Source organism: Sciurus vulgaris, assembly GCF_902686455.1.
Source record: "Sciurus vulgaris genome assembly, chromosome: 11".
Taxonomy (NCBI): domain Eukaryota; kingdom Metazoa; phylum Chordata; class Mammalia; order Rodentia; family Sciuridae; genus Sciurus; species Sciurus vulgaris.
The window spans coordinates 80,804,521-80,825,626 of NC_136472.1; the positions used below are offsets into that span (position 1 = coordinate 80,804,521).

Genomic DNA, 21,106 nt, shown 5'->3' on the forward strand with positions numbered 1-21,106 from the left:
GGAGAAGGTATCTCTATATGGGAACATATTAAAGTCACATTCAAGTGTCTTCCTATCCTCTTCTCTCTTAAGCATTCTACTATTTTCCCTGCTTCTGAAATGGTCAGGGGGAAGTGAATGACAGCATTGACACTTCCTCTAAATTGGAACTTTTCTCAACTGTCTCCTCCTCCCATATGAAGATAGCAAGTGGAGAGAGAGAGAGAGAGAGAGAGAGAGAGAGAGAGAGAGGGAGAGAGAGAAGAGAGGGGCAAAGAAACAGAGGGAGAGGGAGAGAAAGTAATTTTTTTTTTTTTTTAACAAAGGTAGGTAACCAAAAGTAACAAACCTTCCTTAAATTCGGTTTTATGTATTGGGGTCTCAGAGAGTCAAGGACAAATTGAGGCCCCATAAACTTAAGGCTCTTAACTCTCTTTAGTTTTACAGATCCTCTCTTCCCTCCTGTTTCTATGTTAGTTAGAATACTTTATTGAGATTAGAATAAAGATTAATGACATTGCTCTAAGGTGATTCTCTCCTTGGAAACCTTAAAAGGAACATTTAATCAAAGTTTTCAACTGCAATTAGGAAAGAGTAATGATTAAAAAAAGACATACTTTGCCAGTTAGATGCCCTCTTTTGGGGAATTATAAGGAGATTGGCAAACATACCCTTTCTGCTACAAATCTCACAGATTGCACACTGGTTCCATATAAATTGTCATTGTACTGGCCAGCCTCTATAAATTTGTGCTCTTGGATATCTTTCTCCATTTGTTCTCTGGAAATGACAAAGTGATAGTCTCTCCCATCCACTTCATAGTCACGCTTCGGCCTTGTAGTATCTTTATAAAACAAGATATAATAAAATTAAGATGCATTTATATTTATAAACTACCTTTCCACCTATTTTTCTCTACCATGCACCCACATAGATACATAAACATATGTAATATGATGAACCATGACATGATATCCTACTACCACAAATAATTATAAGACTTAAACTATATGGAACAACTGTTTTCAGGCACCAACTAACATACAGAACTGTAATTTTGAGAGAAGAAAAACATGAGGGAAACTATACATTTATGCCACCTCTCTGCCTAGGGATCATTTCCAGTTGGAGAGAATAGGAGTCACATAGTGTTAGGAGAAACTGGAGTTCAGGAAGAATTGGGAATTTGATTGAGACCCCAGGAAGTCCACATTTTAGAATGCTACTCTAGAATTACTCTAGACCCATCTTTACAAAGTCTAAAGCCAAGTTGCAGCTGGAACAAACTGCTCTGGCAGTAAATGATTGCTTTCCATAACAAATATATTACATAAAGGAAGATAACAAAATCCAATTCCCAGCAATACACCACTGTAGTGTCTAACACAAAACATCATGAGACAAGCAAAGAAATAAAATGAAGTCACATAACTAGGATAAAAATATTGTCAAGCAGTTATAAGGTGTACGGAGATTTAAAAAATATGGGTAATAAGAGAATCACAATAAAGGTGGGATGAAAAGTCAGCAGGTCTAATCACTGCACTTACACGTTTTGGTAAGAGGGGGAAAATAATCCAGCAATGTGACTTTAAAAAGTTAAAGTATATCTAAAGTGTTAGTCACTTGTTTTCTAAGAATCTATCCTAAAAGCGATCAAAACTTCAGATACACTTTTAACCCTAAATATGTTCATTATATTAATTTGCAAATAATGGGTAACTGGTGGCATTTGGAAAACCAGAGACTACTGGAAGGATGACATTATTTTATAATTATTTTTTTTTTTCCTAGAAAAAAGAGAAATGATACTTACGAGGCACACAGGAGCCAAATTTATCAGGAAATTCAGATATCAAGTCATCATTGATTCGATCCTTCATGGGGCCCAGGATTATCACTGGCCGGGTATAGTTTACTGCAGATAGGGAAAAGAAGATGCAGATGAGCAGAATGACTTGAAGACCATTGAAAAACTGTCCTGCCAGGGTGATTCTTAAGATGAAACTGCCAAACAGTAAGAACTGCCAAGGGAATAACATTGGATCAATTACCCAACAGAGGGAAATGGGTGTTTACCCCTCAGGATGTTGACTATGCCTATTTTCTGGGATTTACCAACTGGGAAAAGCAACTGCAGGGACTGTCAATGAAAAGAACCATTTGGAGGAGTTTTGCTTATTCTTAGGTTATGCCTACACAATGTCAAAACACCCGAATTTAGTCAGTTGAGTGGGAGAAAGAAAGAATTCAAACCAGCTGTTTGGCCATTGTTTAAAAGCAATTATTAGTAGTAATGACACTTTATGTTTTTATGATTTCTTTTCCTGAGCTCCAAATACTCGGTACTCTGTTGGGGTTTTCCCAGTTCTTTTGTATCTGGGATTCAAAGGATCCCCAAAATTCATTTGATACAACTACCTTTCTGATGCTTGAATTTTCTGAACAACATTGTTGTTGATAGCCATCAGCTTCTGTATAAACAGCCTCCAGAAAAAGGAAGTCAGGTTCCCTGGGCAGCCTGCAGATGACCTTAGGTCTGCTAGAATGTTCTCAGTCCCAGGCTGACACAAACTTCCTGGGAGGGATTAGCCCACAGGTCTCTGGCTAGGACTCTTTGGCCAGAGACTTGGATGTGCTTCTTCCTACTAGGGACCGTTCATTTGAAGGGCTGCTCCATCCTCTTGGGAGCTGGGATTGGCCATGCTCAGCAGGGAAGTTATTGTATGGTGACAGGGCCAAAGAGAGACAGGAGGGTGTGGTTTAGGGACAACTGAGTATTAAGCTGAGTTTATTTTCCTTAGTCCATCACTGTTTCCCTCCTTTGATTGTTGTCACCTGTTATGGCTTGGAAATCAGGAACCAAAGAATGCTGGAAAACTTACTTTCCTGCCTTGTGACAGGCTCATAGGAAAGAATGAGGTCTTCTTGCCCTCCTGAGAAGAAAAGAGACGAAAATTACAGTTGACTAACAACCAGTAATTCATCAGAGTTAAAATCCCTGCTCTGAAACATAGGAAGCAGACACAGTTCAAGGTTAATTTTCCTTGTTCTTTCTCCTTTAACCATTCAAAAATTTCCTTCATCCTCATAGAACTCTTTAGCACTGTCTTAGTGTCAGGTTATTTAGCAGTCGTAACTCTATATAAAAACTAGCTGCTGGTTCTCTGCAGCACGGTAATGATCCGTGAGATGCTATCTGTCTTATGTTTCTAATTGAGTGCCATGCCTCTACACTGAGCATGACCACTTAAATTAAAGTCATTTAGTTCAAGGAAAGGGTCTAACCAATAGTTTTTTTCTACCTCTTCCGAATTTTTGTTTCTTTTATTTCATATTATATTTTATTTTTGAACACTGTTTAAAAGCAAAAGTCTGTTTATTTCATTTATGTTACAAAAATTTCATCAGAAAACTACAGGGCACTAAAGAGTTTATTTTATTAAGTTACCAGGAGAATGATATGGGTCAATTAAAGGACGTTAAAAATTGAGAGGAGTTTGGAAGTGAAGTTCAGTAGTAGAGCATGGGCTTAGCTTATGTGAGCCCCTGGGTTGGATCCCCAGCAGCAGAACCACCACCAGCACCATCACCACCAACAACAAATTGAGAGGAGTGCCTTATATATTTAGTTGTAATCGCTGCTAAATCATGCCTTGAAACTTCAGGAAGAGATCTAAGGAAGACAATGTAGTAAAAGTGTGAGCCCCTACACTGCCACTTGCTGTAAGTCTGCTGATTCAGGGTGGGTCTCAAGTCAGCAAATAACTGTGGAAAGTAAATTGGGTTTTGATAATGATTTTTTAGTCATCTATTTTATCCCATTGGTCAAACAATTGGTCATAGGATTAGCTCAAATCAGTTGCAAACCTGGAAGGGTCTGCCCCTTTATTTGTATTGGGTCTCATTCTGACTAACCTGTGATGGGGAAATAGGTTAGGACTGTTGGATATGACTTTGTGTCTGTTAGAAGAGCTCATGAAGGAGGACTGGGAAATGAGGTGAACTTTCTGAAGCCAAAGGGCAATTAACCTCATTGCTTTTTATACCCACCGCCCCTGAAACACAGTCTGCCAGTGCCAGGTTCTCCTTCAGTAGGCCCAGCACCAAGGAAAGGTGAGTTAATTTCATGAAATGATGTGATATCATAGATGGTTTTGATAATTGCAACTACTTTGGTGAAGTGAGACAATGGTGGGTAAAGTTGTAGAGTACTGATATCTTCCCTGGAGATGTGGCCGGGGTAGGGTTTGTGGGCTTTGCTTTTTCAAGTGTGAGTCATATCTGACATTTACCTGAAGGAGGGCTTCCTCTCAGGATGGCCCTGCTAGGCTATGCCACATCCTAAAGGTACAGAGAGTGGGCCTGATGCTCCTCCTCAGGGGCAGCTATGGGTGGCTATCTCAGAATTGTTCAGGGGACTTTCCCCCATCTGAGCAGGGGTTTAGTGCTTATGAGTCAGATTCACAATTTTCTATGTTCAGGGAAAGAATGAGTCCTTTTGAATAAACTAAACTACTGAAATTTAGTCTAGGCCAAAAAAAAAAAAAAAATGCAATTGACCGCTAAGCCCTAGTTATCTAAAGCCTGAGATATGTACATGTCATAAGCATTCAGAAGATAAGTGTAAAAATTATTGGGAGAAAAAAAGCCTCATTTCAGGATAGGAGCATGGTAGGATAACATTGTAATATAAAAGTTTATAGGGTGTTCTTCATAAAATAACATGAGAGGAGAAATCTGACTGTGGGATAAGACGAATTTCAAACACCGGGTGATATTTGAGTCTCCCCATTATTCTGGGAACTCCACAAAGGCAAATACTGAGTTTCATTCATCACCAGGTCCCCAGTGCTCATTCAAGCACTTAGTGTAAAGAAAGATGTCAACGAATTCACATGAGGAACAGAATGCGTAATGAGGCTGAAGATGGGTTCTCTTTTGTGTTTCTGTCAATATGATCATTTCAGTTTGGGAAATATGGTTTCCTCTAAATAAACATAACATGTCATGATTCCATATGAATCTCTTTCCAGTAGCTTTGCAAATCATTCTGATGGGACATTCTTAAATGTCTTAAATAAGCCTTACATAAAATATTTGATATTGGTTTATATATGATTCAAAAAATCAGGGAATACATAGCTTGGTTAATTTTTTAAGAGCTTTATAGTTCCTTATTTATCTATTGCTCTTTGGTTTGCTTCTGTAACTATAAAAGGGCTGGTTCTCCCTCAAAGCAGTAGTTATTGTCAGGCAGAAATGACAGTTTCCTTTATGTCAAGGTCCGTACAACCAGGTACTAGGTAATACCCAGAAAGTCTGCAGGGAAACTGTGGAGGTTGGCATGACATAGTGGCTGTGAATCTAAAGCCAATTTCATTTTCAGACTCAAGAACAAAAAGCCCCAAGAGTAATGAAACATTAAATGAACGAGGAGAAGAAATGAAGAAAACTCATATCATTGGCACTTTGCAGGATTAGATGGGCTTTCACATACATTGGCTTCTAATTTTTCACTGCTTTTTCTTAGGTAGTTGTTGCTCTGATGAGCCCCATTTTACAGATGAAGAAACTGAGGTTCAGGGACATTGGTAAGGCCTATTTCCTTAGCTAGTAAGTGGTGGAGTCAAGATTTTAAACCACATCTTTTGATTGTGCTGAGTGTATCACACTGTCTCAAAAGGGTAAGGGATGTAGAATTCCCTGTGTGTGTATGAGTGTGGGACTAGAGCTTACTAAGAAACAAAGGCTAGGGGACAGAAATCAGGTCAGAGACACTGAGAAGCCATAAGGGGTCCCATCTGTAAAATCAGCTCTTTTATTTAAAAGTGCTACTGTGTCATCCTCATAAAACAGTCATCCTTAGTAGTTTTTCTATTTTTTCCTCAGAAGAGTTTGGCACTTAAGAAATAACAGCTGGTGAAAAGGTACAAACTAATTCTTGGTCTTGTTTTGGCAACTGCATGGCTGGAAGTGGGCGAGCAGTGCAGAACTGTGTGTGGATATTTGCAGCTGTCAGAGACTTGGCAGAGGATTTGTGGCAGTCCCCATGGAACATTTTGTGTGTAAACTGGAAACAAGTCACAGTAAGTTATATCCAGAATAAGACCCTAATATGTCTTCATGATTGGGAAAAATAAAATACTGTTCTTTATGGATTCTTGGAAACGAAAGAGGAGGGATGTTCAAAATTTGGCCTTTATTGCCTGCATATGATGGCTATTAAGAACAAATTAGGTTCTTAGAGTCATTGAACAATGGGCTAAGTGAGGGTTGGAGTTCATGTGCTTCAGAGGCAAGTGTGCAAAACGTTACTCCCACATCCTGTGACGTTGACAGGCATCACAAATTGATCATTGTCTGCATTACTCAATGTGGCCTCAGAATACATTTCAATACAATTCATCAGGCAGCTATTATCCATTGGCCAGTTCTAATCTAAGCTATTCATTGTACATAAGGGAGAACTGAGACTTTAGTTGTTGCAAAAAATCACATAGCATTTCCATAGGATGTTTGGAAGAGTGGATTACTTTACATAAAGCCCTTGAAATAAGGATTAGCATATAGTTAATGTTATGTCAATGTTGCTGACTGTATTAATTGGATGGGTAGCATGGGATGGTTGGAATGTAGTAGATAAAAACATAAAGAGGCTGGGACAGCAAAGTGTAGGGAAGAGTGAAAAATGTGTGGCATTCAGGAGCAAAGGGTCTTGGTTGGAACTGCAGTGCTACCACTTACGGGTGAGGTATACAGCCTCTTGGAGCCTTAGCTTCTTCCCTTATAAAGTGGGCTATTAGTGTAAGATACATGTAATAGTTTTATTGCAGAAGTCAAATGAGACAATAGGTGTAATGAAAAATTGCTCTATAAAGACTAAAGAACTAAAGCCATCTAAGGGCAATACTTGAGAACAGTGGAGTAAAGCACAGAATATGTGCACTATTTTCACAGACTCCAGTGGAGAAATCTTGACTCTCATCTCAACATGTCGGTTTCACTCAGATCATTTCTTCAAGATACTTGTTTTGAGAATTCTACTTAGCTGATGAACCCCAGTGGGTTAGAAGGATTATCAGCTCCTACACACCCATGCTGTGTAAAGAGCTTTGAGAAGCAGTCTTCAGCTGCAGAAGTTTGCCTGGTCCCCATTATACTTCCTTGGTGTTTATTGCCTTCCAATACAAGGGAGATTGAAAGATGGGGTACAAAACAGCCCCAAATATAAGACTTCATTTTACTACTTTATTGGCAGATGGAAATCTGGAATTAGCCAAGAATTAAGATAGTTTTGAGGTGGTATTTTGTGTAATTAGACAATGTACCCTGTAATTAACTCATTTTAGTTGCTTCTCAATGTAATTGGATTTGGAGCAAATAATTATTGGACATGCCTGAGGTGGTGTAGCAGACGTCTGAACTATTTATTAGAAATTGAGGTCTATGTATATGGATGTGTGTGCAGGTATATCTCAGGAAACAGGACACCTTCAGGTATTTGCCAGGATGCAGCAGGAATGATTCCCTTGGGACTGTGGAACAAGGACCTGGGACCATTTCTCACCACTCACTTTTTTATAGCCATTTTGTCCCCAGTGCAGACATGGCATAGTTCTAAAGTAAAATATAACACCTAGACTTTGGTGAAAAGAGTCCTTTTTGTTTTTGTTTATATTGCTATTCATAAGACATAAAGTTAGTTATGATTATAGCAAAAGCCAGGAATTCAGTAGAAAAATGCAGCCTATTTTGATTTCAGAGTTGCTTCTTTCTGGAAGTCTGGGCCAAGGCTCTAGGAGTTTTGTGATGACACTGCCATTTCCAGAAAGTTCCTTCCTCATTTTGTCTAGCTGGCAAGTGTCTGTCTCATCTTTCTGAAGCTTGCATCAAAGTGTCCTTTCTGAAACTATCTCTGATGTTGCCATTATTCTTGAGTCAAACTTCTCTCCTAGTACCTGCCACATTTTGTGCACATTTTCATTTATTGAACTTTTTCTCCTACTATGTGTGTGCTGAGATTCAGATTTAGTTTATATTTATGTTGGGTCTCATGGTACCAGTGAAGGGGACCTGGCGTATGGTAGATGACAAAGGAATATTCTTCTGGAATCCCTTGTACTTGTATCTTGGAGGAAAAACAATGTAATTTTTTTTTCCCCCTCTGAGCTTTGACAAATGACTTGTAAGGAAAATCTGACTTTCTGTAATCCAGATGAGACCCCAAACCAATATAATGATTAGATTCCACACCTGCCCTACTAAGATAGAATTTACCTCCAACTCTTCTTTCTTCTCACAGATAATCCAAAATGCATATAAATGTTTTCTTTATCCAATAAACATTTATGTGAAGCCGCCATTTGAGATAAAAAGGAATTATAGGGTCATTATGGCAATCACTCCAAAAACTTGTCAAGCAGCTGAAAACTTTTGCCTGATTTTTATAACATAATATTTCTGGAAAAATATTCCCACTTCTGAAATAGAGAGGAGGAGCCTATACTCTACAAAAATGTGATTTCCAAACAAAAAGATAGTTCTTGTATATACATTCCATAGAAGAGACTGAAGAAAAATGCATGGTGTTCTCCTTTCCTATGTATTTGTCTACTGGAAGGAAGGGCAGCTCTTGAGAATTGAAAACTGAACACTAAGGAGAATCACAAGTTGGAGGCTAGTCTCAGCAACTCAGCGAGACACTGTCTCAAAAACAAAACAAAACAAAACAAAACAAAAAACAAAAAAGAAAAGCAAACAAAAAACAAATTAAAAAAGGACTGGGGATGTATCTCAGTGGTAAATCACTCCTGGATTCAATCTCCAGTATTTAAAAAAAAAAAAAAGTTAAAGGACAAGATTTGGTTACTTCTTGGTCTGTTTTTTGTGGTTTAAAATCAAATGAAGAGTGGGAGAGGCAATTTAGTTTTCTAAAGTTGCATTAGTCAAAAATTTATAAGAATAGGAAGAAACTCAAAAGGTCAAGAATCATGTTGAAAGCTATCCTTTTAATCCTCCCTTTAATAAGACTTGGTGAAATTCTAAGACTTCCATTCATAAGAAAATTGGGTGATTCTAATATCATATGATAGATGTCCTCATTGCAATTTTTGTGACTTCATTCTTTGGCATGTCTCATCTCCCTCCTCTGGCCCTTCATCTGCCATTTTTCCTCTTCTATACTTTTTTTTTTTTTTTTTAACCTGCCACTAATCTGATTCTCCAAGGCTTTTCTCAAAATCTAAATTACATTTAAAATATTCCAAAACACTATTTTGCACTCCACCTCAAAAAGTCTTGTAAAGTGTGTGATGCTATAATGGGGGAAAATACCCCTGCTGATTTTAGTTTTCAATTAATACAATATTCAAGCACAAGACAATACCAATTTGTGCCTTGGTAGCTGTGGGTCATGTATTGGGCCTGCAGTTTTCTAATATCCTTGGCAATTGCTTTTTGGGAAATCCCTTTCATTATGGAGTACATATTAATATTATAGAAGTCATAAGAATCCCAATGATAATATGTACCTATAGTAGTCACCAAAAACCAATAAGTAGGTGGTAAGAAACCACAAGAAGTGAACAAAAGGATGTGCTTGGTGTTTGGTGAATATTTCCATACAATAAGCAAATGGCTTGAGGTGACCAAAGAAAAACCGGAAATAATTTTAAATAGTTACCTACCGTTTCAGTTACCTGATTTGTTCACTTTTTTTTTTTAAAATCAGGGTTCCTTCAACATTAGAGGATGAAACTTTTTCAATGCTTTCCCAACCATCCCCAAAATAAAGTTAGATAAGTAGCTGTAGTATCTACCTTAAAATATTAATCAAGGAGAAAGTGATATAAAATTCATGTCTGATTTAAAAGGAATACTGTAATTTACAAAGACGCCTCTGGTAAAGAGGCATCAGGAACAGAATGGAAAAGGCAAAATAAGGAAATTAAAATCATGATGATTTTTCCACCCTCCTGCAGGGAGTTTAAATTGTTTGGGGGAAGGCGGGCAGTGGGAATGTCAAAATCCACCATGTTGAACTTTTTCTGTACCTTCTCTGTGAGAATTGAATCACTGTCTCACCACCAGCTGAGGCTGGAATTGATATTAGCAAGACTGACTGCTTGTACAAATCTCATTAGGGTCTGCTGATGGCCCTAGTGTCTTCTGTATCTTTCCCCAACCAATGCTGATTTCATTTCAAGCCATTTGCTTTGGATAAGGATGACAAAAGGCAGCAATTGAAAAACAACAGCAAAACTCTGAAATGACTACCACAGGCAATGGAGCAGTTGCAAAGAAAAGAACCGCAAACCAAAGCAGTAACTTACGGTAGCTACTTTCGCTATCGCTGGCATTAGAAGAAACATGTTCTGCAAGAACAGCACAGCAAATTAAAGAGATACCAAGCATTGGAATGCAGCCAGAAAGGAAAGAAATACACGCATGCAAGGCTACTAGAAATGTGAGCAAAAGGCAAGTCAAAGGCTGCAGAGTAGATTGCATTAAGAAAATTCAGGTAAGATAAAGAAGATGAAAACTTTATCGCCATTTTACTGGAAACTGCTGCTTAATTGCTGTTTCCTCCTTTTAGCAAACAAGTATCTTTAATTGAAAAATAAATGTCAACCCAGGCAATTTTCTTTTTATAAATACTATGACCGATTCCTATAGCTGAATTTCCAGATTCATATTACAATGGCCAATGTGTCTCAACTGAATAGTTCCTTAAGTATAAATCCAGGAGCTTCAAGTATTCAGGCATGGTTTTCTTGCAGGTTTTCTGTTTCTCGATTTGGGCCTTTAATTATTCTCTAGGAACACTTAATTTCAAATCACCAATTGGTCCCTGGAATCCCTTGAATTTTATTTCTACTTAAATAGTTCATAAGCTAATTCTCAGGCTGAAAGGGAGGCCTGAAGATCTTTCCTGTTTTAGTGAGTGAATAGAAAATCTTGAAAGAAACAAGTCATTTTATGAATTGGTTCAATATTTTCTTTTTTTTTCTTTTTTTTTTTTTTTTATTAAGAGCTTTGCCTGAATAGCTATTGAATTTTGTGGGAATGGAATAGGCAGACATTAAGTGGCTTGATGCTCAGCGTGGTTCTAGCATGAGGTCGGTCATTAATTCATTCTAAAAGATGTGGTTGAAGAGTGACACTCCAAATTGTTTTTTCATATAAACACAGCTTAGCTAACACAGAAGGGATGTGTGGACTGGTTACATGCCAGAATTGGCACTTTTGTTTCTGAAGTCATTTGCTTTCATCTGTACTGTTTAAGTTACAGATGATCAATTCATCAACATTTCTGTATATTACTTTAGTTAAGTCGAGTATATATGAGACTATTTGATTTCTGAAGCCCATTGGTAATAACTTCATTTTTTAAAAAATGTTGACATGTATAATTTTAGAAAAACTATAGCATTATCTTCTAATAGTGAAAAAGCACTTTAAAATGCTTTGGTATTATACATTCTTGCCAGTTAAATGGACTTGTTTTGCAGCATGAAACTCATGAAAACTGAAGTATGAGTTAAATTTACATAAATCTTTTCTCTTTTTAATACAAAGAGAAAGGTCTATGATAAGAACTGCATTGCTAGTTGGGCATACATGTTCTAAGTGCAAAGGGGCACTGGGAAAGAAGTGTGAATTAATCTGTGCAAGTCTGTTTTCTATCACTGAAAGACTGTGAAGACACGTACCCAACAATGGTGTATTTTCATGGGCATTATTATCTTAAATACCTTGAATTGGGATTATGGAGATTTTTAGTGATGCTCATTATTAATAGTATATGAAAATACATTTTTCCCCCCCCAAATTGAAAATTTATGAATTCTCTTTGGTGGTACTTGATATTATGGAGATAACATTGAAAGCAATATTTGAATTTCACCCACTGATTCAAGAAAAATTTCACATCATATTCTTGTAGTGTCTCAAAGATAAAGTTTTCATCTTTAAAGAGATCAGTACTCCTGATCAGATATTGTTTTCTATGTATACATATCTAAAAACCACTCCAAATAAACAACTTGAAGTATGAAATGTATCATTATGTGGAGTTATGTAAACAACCCTTGAAAACAATGTCCAACTCAATGCTATTGTTTTATAAAATGACATGAAGAACTTATAAAAATATTGCCCATAATTGTCAAATAAAATTGAACATGTGATATAATTGCAAAAGACACAAAATTCTGTTCTTATTTCATTGGTGCCTATACAATAGGATTAGTATTAAAGAAAGAAAAATCATAGTATATTGCTACATGGGAAAATTAGTTTTAATTGCTAAATGCAATAAGACACAGACTGAAAACATGAATAACTAGAATGTAAAGGTCTAATACATATTATTTTTTCGTTCTATACTACAATAGACTTGATTATATAATGCAGCTAATTAATCACTGATAGAAAAAGATATTAATACATATCTAAAACTTTATCATACAAACGTTTCAAGCAGGATCACTGCAAGTCAGAAAAGATCAAAGTTAATGACAAAGAATTATTCATGAAAGATCAAATAGCTTAATGTTTATTTTTCAAGAATGCATGTTCCTTTTGACTACAAAGTAGCTCCTTTACTAGTAGCAAAGTACAATTCAATTATGAAATTTGGCAAGGTAATCAAATATTTCCATGTGAAAAGGCAGAAGAAAGAACATAAAGTATATTTCTACTTTGCTGTTCTAGAACATTTAGCTCACCCTTTCTTCCAACATGGTTCCTTGCTCTTGGGAAGAATTAGGCAGCAGAGCAAGTGATGCTATAGGGAGCATCAGGACCATGTTGGCCATATCACATGGTCAGAAAGGGAAGGAGTTAACTGCAACAGAAGTTAGAGTGCCTGACACACTTTGCTTTTAAATGCTGACATGCAGAACAAAACGATTGGAAATTATTTTGTAGGAGCATTCACAGCTAGGTAACAAATAAAACTCGTATCTTGTGCATGCTAGGAGTGAAAGGCCCTCAAGAAAAGGAACGAAAGCCAAACTCAAAAGGAAAGGAAAAGAAAAGAAAAGTTACAGTGACCATTCCTGGAAACTTACTCAGAGTCTTTGTTCCATAACCGTCGTCACCTAATCCGGGGATGTCCTGCATGGAAGTCCCCAGAGAGAGCAATGAGAGAGGAAGAACAGCCACGGAAGAGGAAGGAAGAAGTCAGTGGAGTTGAAATGGATACTACCATGACAGACCGTGTTGCCTAAACAATCTGGATCCCACTCTGTGCTTTCAAAACAAACTTTTACCCCCGACTCCCTGGGCTGAGACTTAAGAAAGGAATTTCTAATTTGGAAAGCAACTCCAAAGGTATAAGCAGAAGACTGAAAATGTAAAAAGAGAGAGAAAAGAAAGATTTGGCAAATGCAATCTGTCAACATTGCCACAGAAATCCGCCTCTCAGAGGAATGATCCCCTCCATGTTTCATGTCAAATTCTGAGACTTGGTGTCCACCAACACAATCTCACTGCGGAGCAGGTGTTTAATATTTGCTGGGAGGGAAAGAGTGAGCAAATATGCCAGAATCAACAAAGGTAAGTTAACTGCTCCCAGTTAGTGAGCATTTCAAAAAGTATATATGCGGCAATGGAATCCAGTATTTCTGCCCAGAAAGGAAATCTGTCTCAAGCCCTTACATGAGAGAAAAGGCCAACCAGACCCATTCCTGGTCAAAAGATAAATGCTGGTTAGATGGGAAGTCCCAGCTTCCACATCTCCCCAGCCAAAGCATTCTCCAAAGAAGAGCCACATGAAGGGAAGGATCCAGACTGCAGTCAAACACTGGTCACAGTAGTAAGACCTGACCTGCCTGCCTGCTGTGTTGTTTGCCTAGGCGTGTGGCGTGGGAGAGCCTACATCATGCGTGTTGCCCGTGAAGGATTTTTTTTTCTCTTGTGTTGCATGTGACATTATCTTGGAGAATCTACTTACGTTCAGGATCACTGGTTTCCTGCTCACTCTGCTCCTTGTTCTTGTAGAATGGGAATTTTCGTGAAAAGATGAAGCTCTTTTTACGCTTGTCATTGAATGACTGTGAAGGAGAAAAGGCATGGGGCAAAAACAGGGGACGTCTAATTGTTGTCACACTCATGCTGACAAAACAACTAGTTTGTAAAAGCAGAGAGAGCTGTAGTGACGCAAGTGGATATTCCACAGAGGTGCCATAGTGTTCTAAAGGCAGATTTTCTTTTCGAGGAGTGTAAATTCTGAATGATGACACCTTGGAAAAGTCGCCTCATCATCAAAAGACTGCTCAGAGATAAATGGTGATGGAGGGAGAGAGTATTAAACTGGAAGACCCAGAGTCTTTGGCTCTGTATCTTGCTAGTCCATCACCTCTGAGAAGTAACTGAATCTCTCTGAACCTCAGTATCTTCATCTGAAAAATGAAGATAATGATAGTAGCTCCTAGAATGTGAGACTTGCCCGAGACAATATAAACAAAGACAGAAATGCAAATGGCATCTTACCATCAGGTAGAAAAGACTATTAGAGAAACTAGTTTTCTTCTCTGTCTAGTTATTCTTTTAAAATAAAACTTGAATTACCTCAACTTGAATTTAATTGAAGGTATGCAGAGAAGTATGTAGATTTATGATATATACCAATTATAGTCTCACACACAGATATATGATAATTATAACATTTTTATTCAAATGATAATTTAAAGATAATTTAAGGAGCCAGAGCACAAAGAGGTTGATTCCTATGTCAATATCACAGAGCTATTTGGTGACAGTCAGGAGACAGTCAACCAAAAGCTGTTAAAATTGCTGCTAAATTGGCATTAACTTGATATTCACTCAGCCAAGGGGAAGTGACAGTCACTCATCTATATTCCAATAAGATAAAAATAATGTAAGAATGACTGTCTTTTAATGTGTAAACTCCTCCATTAGCTTAAATGAGGTCAAGTTAAAAATAATACATATATACATAATATTAAAATTATTCATTCAAGTGACTATCTTTTAGTCACCTAAAAGACTTAAGAAAATTCCATTTATTCCACCATTGCTGATATTTTTCTGAATGCTTTGAGTTCTTCTTTGGGGAAATGTGTCCACAATTATTTTTCAAGCTATAGGCCATGCAAGTCTTATTAATTTTATATTCATATGTCATTTAAAAATGTTTCACCAGCTTGATTACCATCCTGATTTGATTGATTTGGTACTGAGAGTCTATTCACTTCTTTAAAAAGTTAAAACCACTTCCTGCACAGGTTTTAAAATCAATGTGCTTATGACTCTAAAGGTACTCTGTAAAGTGCATTTAAAAAGTGTCAGTGCAGTAGCAATGGCAGCTGGGGGAAAAATACAGAGCAAGCAAGGTGACCACTTGGACGGAAAGAGCCGTGCTTGGATATTTGTACTTTCTCCCATTGGTGGGATACTTGTCATGTGCTCTTTAGATCTTGAGAAGCTTGACAAAATTGTGCAAATGACTTACTCTCTTTGTGTACTCATGCACTCCTATATCAAATATCCATTTTGGTAATCATGTTCATTTAGGAAACATTAAATACTAAATAAAACGTTAGTGCTGTCACTTGGTAAGTTATCTGTTACATTTTAGGTACTAGCAACTTTTGCCAAAGTCAACTGAGCTTCATTGTATGTCACATTAAGAAGGTTTAATGAAAAACAATAAAATATTTAATAATTTATGAAATCGGGACAAATTTTATACTTCATGGAAAGAACAAATACATTCTTAGAAAAGTTACTTCAGAAGTTATTACTCTATTGACAGCACCTGTGTTCAGTATAGTTTTATCATAATTTGTAATTGAAGATTAGTATTCAAAGACAAGGTTGGGAACAGTCCCCAAATTTTCCTAGGTAAGAATGATAAACTTTAAAGGAATATTAAATATTCTTGCATCACTACAGTTTCATGCCACTTTTACATTTCAAGCATATTTAAACTTCAGTAACTGAAAATAAAAGAAAAAATATGTAAGTAATGGTATGTGATATTTGCAAGGCATGTTAGACATTTATCTTCAACAGTACAGATGACTCTTCATGCAAAAATTATGAATTTTCATGCAAATACAAAACAATGCCAAGAGGAGGAAAGCCTGGGGTGATAACATACAAACAGATGGATAAAGTAGAGGCCATTGGGGCTTAAAAATGGGACTGCATGCAAACCGTATTAAATTGTCTAAAGGGTCAAAGGAAAATGAAACAGTGTTGTCTGTGATTAATTCTTTCATGTTTCAAAGCAAGGAATGTAACGTGTTAACATTTCCCAAGTATGAAAATGTTGTGTATTATGAGTTATCTGATTGGGACATAATACTTAGCACCACACTTTTTAAGAGAATAGAAAGTACATAATACCTCAGAAATTATCTAACTTAGTCTTATTAGCAAATGCCATTTTGCATCAGAATTAAAGAGAAGGTAACGGAATTATTTGGGTTACATTTCCTCATATTTATGGACACAAAACCAGTTGACACAATTTCAGCTCACACAGATTTAAAAAGTCATTGTTTGGGGTCTTAAAACATTTCAACTATAAAAGACTGCATGTGGTTTATAAGCTCTAATACTATTCTTTATTTTTATTAGACAGGTGTAAGACCATTATATAAGTGTTTTGCTGCTGCAGTTTGTTTTTTAATATAGAAAGGAAAATTTGTTACAAGAGTGCTAGGTGAAAGTAATAAATCAGCAAGCACTTTTGCTATTTATAGAACACATGATTCTAAAGTAACTGAAGGCCAGTTTACAGCTTTATTCTTAATCATACTTGATCAATGCTAGTCTTCCTACACTACAATATCTTCAATCATACTTCATTTCTTTCATGGCAGAAAATGTCTTTGAATAGAGACTTCAAAAATACTAATTAAATGTATGTAAATTGGCATATCTCCGAATTCTTCTTTGGAATTTGACCTGAATTACTGTGTTCTTATGAATTAAAGTGATAAAACAACCCCTAACACTTATTGAGCACTTATGTGTGAAGCTTGGTTCTAAAAGCTCTATATCTGCTAATTTCATGAATTTTCATACTTGCCCAGAGTCACACAGATAGTAAGCAGTGAAGTCAGAAATTGAATTTGCCAATATTCCTGGTTGCAAATATTATTGTTCTTATGAGTGCAAGACATTTCTGAAAACTTAACCTGATTCAAGTTTATAATTAAAATTATTAGCATTTAAGTGATAATGCAATCTGTCTAAATCTAAAGCTTCACTGCTTGGAGATTACTTAAGCTATCAGGTGCTATCAGATTCAATGATGTCTTTTGGCTATCCTGCTACAATTTTTTGGATACCTATTCACATATTTGAAGGCTTTATCACATTTTTTTATTCTTATGATAATGAGAAAAAAAAAAAAGAATTTCAGTGGGACAGGCCATGCATGGCAATTTAAAGAAAATTGCATGTGACAGGCAAATCTATCGCGAAGAGTGGATTGGTGGTTGCTTAACGCTGGGGTACAGGGAGCAGAGAGTGAAAAGTGACAGCTAGTGGGAATGGGGTTTCTTTTAGGGGAGATAAAAATGTTCTAAAATTAGGTTGTGGTGATGGTTGTATAATCCTATGAATGTGCTGAAGCACACTAGATTGTATACCTCGAGGGGTGAACTGTATCCTATGTGAATTACATCTCAATAACTCGGTTCTAAGAAAAAGAACCCCTCCCCAACCCCACACCACAAGATGAAAGGAAACAATGAGTAGATTTCTCATTTTATTTGATGTGAATATTTTAAAATCTTTAATTGGATGAGTAGAAACCACCCTTCCCAACCCTTGACATCGGGCAGATATGTCTTTTGTTTATCTGATTGTTTTTTCTCAGTTAAATGAATACCTTTCATGTTGTGACAGACATTAGAATACCCATATCAGGAATCAGCGCCCTATCACTGTCACTCAGAAACTGCCAGTTGTTAGGTCAAATAGCATGAAATCGCCCAGCCTGACACCGAGATGTAAGGCGTTGGTGAGATGATTTCAGATAAAATGCATGCTCCATGAAGAAAGAAAACGAAACAAAAACAACCACTCTTTCTCCCAGTAAAACTCCACACTTTTAAGGACACATGAATGAATCTTGACATATTTTTATCCTTTCATCCAGAAAACTTCAAAACTAGGAACGTGATCAGTTTTTCTTCTCATCAGGCTGTCCTAATTTCTCAAGCTTCAAGTGTTTCATAGTTCTAAATGTCACCATTGTGATAATGTTCTCTAGGTGGAATTTGGATTTGAATTTATATTGAGCTCAGATACACCTTTTCTGCAGCTGCCTTATTTTATTTTTTATAAAGACTTTTTTCCATTTAATTGTGTTCCCTTGGGCTACCACTATAAATTTTACTATAAATTTGAGCTACCACCTTGTATCACACATACCTTATTTTCATACACATGCGAAGAGTTTTAAAACAAGAGCTAGGCACAATGGCATAGGCCTGTAACCCCAGTGGCTCTGGAGGCTGAGGCAGGAGGATCCTGAGTTCAAAGCCAAACTCAGCACCTTAGAGAGGCCCTAAGCAACTCAGGGAGACCCTATCTTTAAATAAAGTACAAAATGGACTAGACGACTCAGTGGTTAAACACTGGGTTCAGTCCCTAGTACCCAAAACAACAACAACAAAAACCAAAACAAAACCACAAGAGATGTCAAAAAGTAATAATATGACGAAAGTTCTACTTGTACCAAAAACAAGAAAACAACACAGAGTATAATAGATAAGAAGTACAGAGAAATCAGATCCATTATGACTATCATCAGTGGCCTTGTGGTGATAGCAAATAGTTTATTATTTAGGGGTCTGATCTTCTTTGATCTCAAAGGATAAAATTCAACTTAAAATTGTTTGCTTATAAAGGATTCAAAAATTATAGGATCCAACCATTCTAAAAAGGTTCTGAAAAATGGAATCCCAGGTGTCTCCTGTTCCTGTTTTTAATTATCCTATTTATATTATTTCTGGGACTGGTTATGCTAGATAAAAGCTTATTACTTAGCAGTCCAAGTTGAGGAGCTTAATGCCAGTTGAAGAGATGAGGTAGCTAAGAGGCTCTTACCAAGAGCGAGCCTGGAATCGTAAAGTTGTTGCTGAATCTTATGCTGGAATTAATGGTCACTCAGATGCACAGCAGTCCTTAATTTTGAGGTACAAGACATCTATATCTGAGATAGCATATCTATTCCTTCCAAGCAAATGTGAACCTGCTCTCCCTCATCCTCCAGCCTACCCTAAACTACTACTTGCATTTGTTTCCCTTTATAGCAATACAACTCAAAAACCATTCTTCTGTCTCCTTTCTTTGAATATACTTGAATCACACTACAAATGCTGTGATATCACATACACTAGAGGTCAGTGAACTGTGGCTCAAAGGCCAGTCCAGCTCACTACATGAATTTGTAAATAAAGTTGTATTGGAGCACAATCAGGCCCATTCTGTATGTGCAGTCTACAGCTGTTTTAGGGCCACAATAGCATTACTGAGTAGTTGAACAAAGCTCATCTCGCCCAAAACAAAGTCTAAATCCTTTGTAACTGCCCCTTTCAGAAAAAGTTTTCTGACTACTGACATGCACTGCTTTACCTAGGGTCACCAATGAACTCTGGGATGTTTAATTCAACATTTATTCTTAGGTCTGACTTTACTCTAATTTTGATCTATCTATTAGACATAATCAGATATTCAAACAATAACTTCCTAAATAAGAAGAAGAAGAAGAAAAAAAATGCACCATTACTTTTGTTGTTCTTTGTGGAGGAGGAGGTGAGCGCTGAGCACCTCCATTCTACCATCTTGATCTCTCTTATACTTTAAATTAAACACCTATATTCTTCTAAACACAGCAGAGACACCATTCTTTAAAAACTGATGTTTTGGAATCAATGTCATGCTCCCAGCCCAGGAAGGCAGAAATTGTAGGCTTGTTAGGATCCACAAGGACACTACCTAGGTTGGGATATTTCTCCCTGAAACATTGCCTCCTTGAACTCTGTTACACCTCTAAATTTTCACTGTCCTATTAACCCAGGAAGCCACTCATCTAGAGTCTCTTTTGATAGATCTTTCTCATCTTTTCAGTCTTTAAAGTTCAGAGCCCTGAGCTCAATCCTTGGTTCTTTCGTTCGTCCCTCTTCTCTCCCCACATTCCCTTCTGAGGCTATCTCACATGCCGATGACTTGATTATACCCAAGTTTATCTCCAGTTTGGAATTTCCCCCTTAACTCCAGACTCAATTACCCAACTGCCTACTAGTATCTCTATCTAGATGCCTTATCAACAGCCCTCAAAACAAATACTTGGTTTTCTTCCCATACCCCACAAACAAAGCAAACAACAACAAAAATAACAACCTGTAACTCTTCTAGTTACCCAGGTTGAGTATGTGTAGTGGTACTTGAATCTATATTTTTCTTACTACCTATATCCAGTCTACTCGTAAGTCATGTTCTCAGATTCAAAATACATCTCTTCTATCTTCACCATTACTTCTCTAGTTCAAGTCACCACAATACCTTGCCTGGAATTATACTGACCTCCAGCTGGCATTCCTACTTCCAACCTATTTCTGCTATAATCTATTGTCCTTACAGCAACCAGGATGATCTTTTAAAAATTATAATTTAGACCATGTCACTCTGTTCAAAAGCCTCCAGTGGTTTCTGTCTCATTCAGAATAAAATCTAAAATCTATACCATGGTCTACAAGGCTCTCCATAATCTGGCTTTTAGCTACCGTTTTGATATCACTTGCTACCATGACTTCTTTGTCTCTCTATGCTGCTGCCACACTGGTCTTGTTGGTTTTCTTCGAATGCTCTAGCACCAAATCGTTTTAGAGATGTTGCCTTAAATAAGTCCTACAGATGACCTGGAGTACCTGGGCTTCCTGACTGTCAGCTCAAGATCGTCTTATGGTTATTCCTATCCCAACATAGGTAGTGTCCTTGTGGATCCTAACAAGCCTACAATTTCTGCCTTCCTGGGCTGGGAGCATGACATTGATTCCAAAACATCAGTTTTTAAAGAATGGTGTCTTCGCTGTATTTAGAAGAATATAGGCATTTAATTTAAAGTATAAGAGAG

At 37.0% G+C, this 21,106-nt stretch overlaps 1 protein-coding gene across 25 annotated transcripts in view; it reads right to left on the minus strand.

Moving 5' to 3' along the window:
* DLG2 (discs large MAGUK scaffold protein 2) overlaps positions 1 to 21,106 on the minus strand; it is a gene marked incomplete at its 3' end in the record, with an annotated part of 2,081,919 nt that overhangs the window by 19,345 nt on the left and 2,041,468 nt on the right. For 15 of the 25 annotated variants that reach the window (XM_079105557.1, XM_079105538.1, XM_079105559.1 and 12 more), the window contains 4 exons: positions 13,940 to 14,039; positions 2,865 to 2,915; positions 1,796 to 1,897; positions 651 to 823 (listed from right to left, as the gene is read on the minus strand). In XM_079105557.1, the coding sequence (XP_078961683.1) occupies positions 651 to 823; positions 1,796 to 1,897; positions 2,865 to 2,915; positions 13,940 to 14,039 (426 nt within the window). Of the gene's footprint in view, positions 1 to 650; positions 824 to 1,795; positions 1,898 to 2,864; positions 2,916 to 9,727; positions 10,356 to 13,055; positions 13,102 to 13,939; positions 14,040 to 21,106 lie in introns of those variants that run through there. The other 10 variants (XM_079105558.1, XM_079105560.1, XM_079105543.1 and 7 more) reach the window with 2 other exon arrangements.